Raw genomic sequence first — 5931 nt, 5'->3', positions numbered from 1 at the left:
AAATATAAATATACATTTGACAATAATAATAATAATAATAATAATAGTGTATATAAATAATATTATATAACAATATTTTGTCATTATTGCCGTGACCTTGAACCAAAACATTTGTAATGATCCCGATTATAGGTCATGCGGATAGTGGATAAAATAATAATAATAATAAAAATAATATGTAATATGTACAACAGCTGTTAAATGATAACAGTCCATCTCTGTTTTTATTTTTACGTTTTTTTTATTCTCTCACGCACGGATCAGTTGTTGGACACTTGGATCGCATTATTATAGTGTTTACTGATTACGATTTTATAGCATTATATTTAGCTATTCAGCAAGCTATTCTACTATACATCGTTAGTCGTTACTCTGTGACGACAAACATAGAATAGAGATTTCGGATTAGACAGAGACGTCCGATTTATAAAACATATTCGTGACTGCTCTACCGAACAACAATCAGTGTTCAGTAATAACAACAAACGATAAAAAACCGTCCACACACACTGCTGTGAAGCTACTGCTTCTCCACAATAGTCTATACCTGTATCGAGTATTGACTAATAAGATTCTACACAGATCGTCCCGCGACGGTCGAGATATCCAGCGGATTTCTACACACACACGGTACGTACCCATAATTGATTCATAGTATTATAGTATTATTAATTATTATGATGTATTTTTTATTCGGACGTGTTTTTCTGGTCTGTAGATAAAAAATTTATTCTTAAAACGTGACATACAAGCGCTTTTATCTCGGCCTAGATTACTCTGCCATATTATATATAGGAATGTTTCGAATATTGTTTCATTATTTTCTGTGTATCTTGTCAGGTCAGGAAAGCACACATTTGACTGTTGTGCTATTAATGTTCTAACTGCTGTAATTACCAACCACCACAGAAATCATGTATTCATCGTATCAACTATTGTTGGCTATCGGAATGGTTGTCACGGGATCCATTAACACGCTTAGCGTCAAGTAAGTCCAATATTATTAATTCATAAATAATGACATACTAGTCACTCGCCATAATATATTTTGTGAGGGTCTGAACGGTTGTGGAAGGAGCGGTACCGCAATATGTTTAAATCCTGTCGGGTTCACCTTGTCTGTGTACCATATGAATTTGATATTCATTTTATAAAATGGATGTCTTGAGTTAGATGACTGTTAATAGCTGATTAATAATTTGCTTTGGGTGACTCTTGACCTATTATCTAATGATAGTTGTACCATTATATTGTACACTGTACAACTTTCAATTTAATGAGAAATTATACATGATTCAACTTTTCAACTTTATAGTTCAGTTTAATTTATAATAATAATGTTAGTTTATTTATTAACTCCTATAAAAAATTAGTTAATTAGTTTCATTTAATCATAATCAAATTCCCTTTTTTTATAATAATGATAGTCATGTTTGTATGTTTATTTTTATATTAAACTAAGTCTAAACTAATATTACAATTAAATATTTTTTTATGATTATTATTGCACAAAATATAATTATAATAATTGTAAATTTATGTTATTTATTCCTAACAAATAATAATTTGTTGCTAATAATAAATAATAAAGTATTTGAGCACTTGTTTATAATTATTATTACATAGCATGAATACAGAAAGAATCTATTGATGATACTCTGTGGTAACCAAGTTTAAATTAGTCAAATAATTAAAGTTTGAAGATTATTTTTATTTTTCTATATTTCTGTATACTATTTTTAATTCATCAAGTTTATTTATATGTAAACTTTTATACAATTATGAATTTATAATCTATACATGTCACTGAACTGGTTAACCTTGAAATAATGGTACAAGCTTGTAGTATGTTCTATTTAAACAATTGCACAACAGAATGACAAAGCATCTAATAAGTGTATAAAAATTATCAATTAACTATTTATAAAAAAAAAATTGAGATATTATATTAATGAAAATTACAGTTTTTACATTCATAAAGATATTTACTGAACTCAAATGTACTATCACATAATATTAAGGATAAAACTATAAATTAATATTATATAATGTCTATTTTATTTTACCCATAAAATTATAAATACTGACTACTATATTATGTAGTATGACTGTATGAGGATTAAACAGAGAATTTATTTTTATATTATTATTTAAACAAATATTTACTATTTTATTGTTTGTATTCTTTCATTAAAAACGGTAATAATTTATATTATTATATCTACTAAAATGAATCTATGTTTGTTAAAATTTAAAAACTGTACATATGTACTAGATTATACATATAATAGCTACAGTGCCATAGATAATTTGAAAATGGATAAATGTGTAATTTTACCCAATACATACACTCATACAGGGCCGGATTGGTCTGGCGAGTTACTGAGTAAAACTCGGTGGGCCAGTTTTGAGTGTTTGGTAGTATTTTTTTGTATTTTAGTAATAAATTAGTACACACATAGGTAGAAAATATAATTTATTCAAATTATTTAAACTGTACAGTAGTAGCTGTAATCAAACATTAGAAATTCTTAAACTCAGTAGACCAATATCTTTCCAATCTTGAGCTGCTCTCATATGATGTACCTAAAAATTGAAAGATGTATACTCCCCAGTCCTCTTTCATATCAGTAAACTACAACAATACATTACCAACCAGCAATTACCCACCTCACAAAGTAACAGAGATGGTTACTTCTAAAATGTTCCTTCTCTACAACAATGAATAAAATGTGTTACATTTTATTATATTATGTAATTATTGATTTAGATGGGCTGATAATCTTAAAGCTAAAGGTTCAGATGGTGTGGAACGTCCCTTTGACCATCCATTTTTTCAATCATTAACCATGTTTTTTGGAGAATTTTTGTGTTTATTATTCTTCAAATTGGCATATAGATACCACATAAAAAGACAAGTAAGTATACATTTAAATTACAGAACTATTAAATAATTGTAGTTATATTTTTGTCACAGTATCCCATTGAGGACAGTCCAATTGTTAAAGGGAACCAACAATTCAATCCATTTTTGTTCTTTGTCCCAGCAATGTTTGATATGGTAGCTACTACACTTATGTACATTGGTCTCACAATGACTTTTGCATCTAGTTTTCAAATGTTAAGAGGTATTATTTTAATCAGATAAATTACACCATAACGGTTATATAATAGTATTAAGGAAACATTACAACCAAATATGTTATTTTTATCTTACATGTTAAACGGAACAAATTCTTACTACAGTTTATTTACGGTTTATTTTAAATCAAATCTAATTATTACAAACTTTCTAGAAGAGTATATAAATTATCCAAGCAGATTTTTTTTTTTTCAAAAACATTGAACTTGTTTTAAAACTATTTATATATAATAATAATAATAATAGTTGCTCGGACATTAATTTTTTTATATTATTCTCTTCAAATGCAACATTAGGTATGTAAATTTGCTATGTTGTACATATGTAAGACAGAGATAATATATATGAGTGTAATTTACTCTTTAGATTTCTACTTATAATAAATTAAATACATTGTTAATTTTTCATTAAGGTGCTGTCATAATCTTTACTGCCATATTTTCAAAAATTTTTGTTCATCGACAAGTATCTGTTCGCCATTGGTTGGGAATATTTACAATAATTATTGGATTAGCCACAGTTGGCATATCAGATTTGTTATCATCTGAATCAAACTCAAAATCTATTAATGGAATAATTATTGGTAATAAATAATAATATATTGATTCTGTTTGAAAAATAGGACATGTTAATATCAAAGAACATTTATTTATTTTTAGGTGACTCACTTATCTTATTTGCTCAGATTATAACAGCTGCTCAAATGGTGTACGAAGAGAAATATGTTGTTACAAATGATATTCCACCGTTACAGGCTGTTGGTTGGGAAGGTATTCTATATAATAAAATGATGCATAGTTATACTATACTAATGATTATCCTTATCTACATCTTTCATATATAACCTTGTATTTTACAAAATATGTTCAAGTAGATCAATATTAAATTATAGAAATGTACTTTTAAATATTAAATTTTTAAATGCATAATATGAAAGTGAAAACTAAAATTTTGAAACACCTGTTTTCTGTATTTTATTTTATAGTATTTCTAAATTTAATACTTAGTGCATAGATGGGTTTTTTAAGAATGCAATTGATCTTGCATTCTTAAAAAATAAATTAGTCCCATCTAAAAGTATTTTATCTTCTTTATTTTAGTTTTTAAATTTGTTGTTTAAACAAAACAAATTTGTACTCTTTTTTTGTATGATTTAAGTTAACACTTAATATTTTATTACATTATAAGATTATTTTTAATAACACTTAAAAAAATATATTATTAGTTACCAGTAACAAATAATTATTTAAACCTAAATTCTTAACTGTATGATATTTAGTTGATAAATTTAAAAAAATTATTATTTAACATTAACATAAAAAACATTTAACATGATGCACTTAATAAAATAAACCATACAATACATGACATGGTTGTTTATTTAGAATTTGGAATATCAGTTGCAATTTCAGTAAAATGCAGTATTTTATAATTAATTAAAAAATAAAATTGATTATATTTTATCTTTATCAGTAAAAATCAGTGTATAATTTATATCATTTATAATAAAGTATGCTCAACTGCTAATTGCTTATATATATATTATATATAGTACTTCTTAATTGTCCTTTAAATATAAGCATCAATAACTCATTATTAAGTCACACAATTCACCCCTGTTACATCTTCTGTATAGTCTTATGATAACAAATGATGATTGAAGTAATATATTTATTTATTTTTTTAAGGTGTATTTGGATTCCTGATGATGAGTTTCCTGTTAGTACCATTTTATTACATCAATGTTGGTCCTCCACTTGCTGGTAATAATTCTCGTGGAGTCATCGAAGATTTTCCAGAAGCTATTACTCAAATAATGAACAACAAGTGGATTTTGATTGCATTAATCGGTACATTTTAACGAATAACACACTAATATATTATGATTTATGATTGCTTGTATTGTTATTCTTATGTGTTTTACTTCCAGGAAACATAATAAGCATTGCTTATTTCAACTTTTCTGGTATAAGTGTTGCTAAGGAAATATCTGCAACCACCAGGATGGTATTGGATTCTGTCCGAACCTTTTTCATTTGGACTTTTTCATTAGCAGTTGGCTGGCAAACATTCAATCCACTTCAGGTAATATTTTTTTAACTATTATTGTTGTACCATATTAAAAATGTTTTAAGTTATAGTTCACTTTTAATAAATTATGAAAATAATATTTATACATATACATATATTATACCTAATATATATTTTAAATTATATTTTTATAGCCTGTTGGTTTCCTGCTGTTACTTATCGGCATGTGCATTTATAATAATTTATTAAGAGCTGTACCCAGAAGATTGAGAACTGTCGTACACTATCCTACAGATGAACCTATTATTGGTGGAGAACCGTAATAATATTTTTATTTCTGTGAATGTTTAAACATGACTACTTTTAACATGTAATATTAAAATAAGGAGCTAATAGATGAACTGAACATTAATGCACTTAGAGTATGTTTTATATTATAATAATATAATATAAATAATTAAATTTAATTACTCATATAATACTCGTTACATTGAATAGTAGATTACTACTAAACCAAAATAGTATATGGTAAATATATATATTTGTTAGTTTATTTTATATTCAATGTTTTTTTAATAAAATATTGTATTAATTAGAACTATAAATTGTAGTTGAATTAGAACTGCTTTAGTTAACTCCAATATACCAAGTAAAAGTGTTTTCAATTTATTATACACAAATAATATTATAGTTCCTTATTATTATTTTAATTATATATTATTATTTTTTAGAATATTGTTTTATAACTAAATTATTAT

At 25.6% G+C, this 5931-nt stretch overlaps 1 protein-coding gene across 1 annotated transcript; it reads left to right on the top strand.

Moving 5' to 3' along the window:
- The first annotated feature begins 246 nt into the window (after nucleotides 1-246).
- LOC113547982 (solute carrier family 35 member F6) lies at nucleotides 247-5805 on the top strand. The gene is made up of 9 exons (XM_026948589.1): nucleotides 247-630; nucleotides 841-988; nucleotides 2771-2918; nucleotides 2978-3128; nucleotides 3555-3725; nucleotides 3802-3912; nucleotides 4831-4992; nucleotides 5073-5227; nucleotides 5368-5805. The coding sequence occupies exons 2-9, from the start codon at nucleotides 915-917 to the stop codon at nucleotides 5494-5496; spliced, it is 1101 nt and encodes a 366-aa protein (XP_026804390.1). The 5' UTR covers nucleotides 247-630; nucleotides 841-914; the 3' UTR covers nucleotides 5497-5805.
- Nucleotides 5806-5931: the final 126 nt, after the last annotated feature.

The sequence above is a fragment of the Rhopalosiphum maidis genome, chromosome 4 (assembly GCF_003676215.2).
Source record: "Rhopalosiphum maidis isolate BTI-1 chromosome 4, ASM367621v3, whole genome shotgun sequence".
Lineage (NCBI taxonomy): Eukaryota > Metazoa > Arthropoda > Insecta > Hemiptera > Aphididae > Rhopalosiphum > Rhopalosiphum maidis.
The sequence above is the reverse complement of the archived record's forward strand: the minus strand, read 5'-3'. Positions and strand labels throughout refer to the sequence as shown.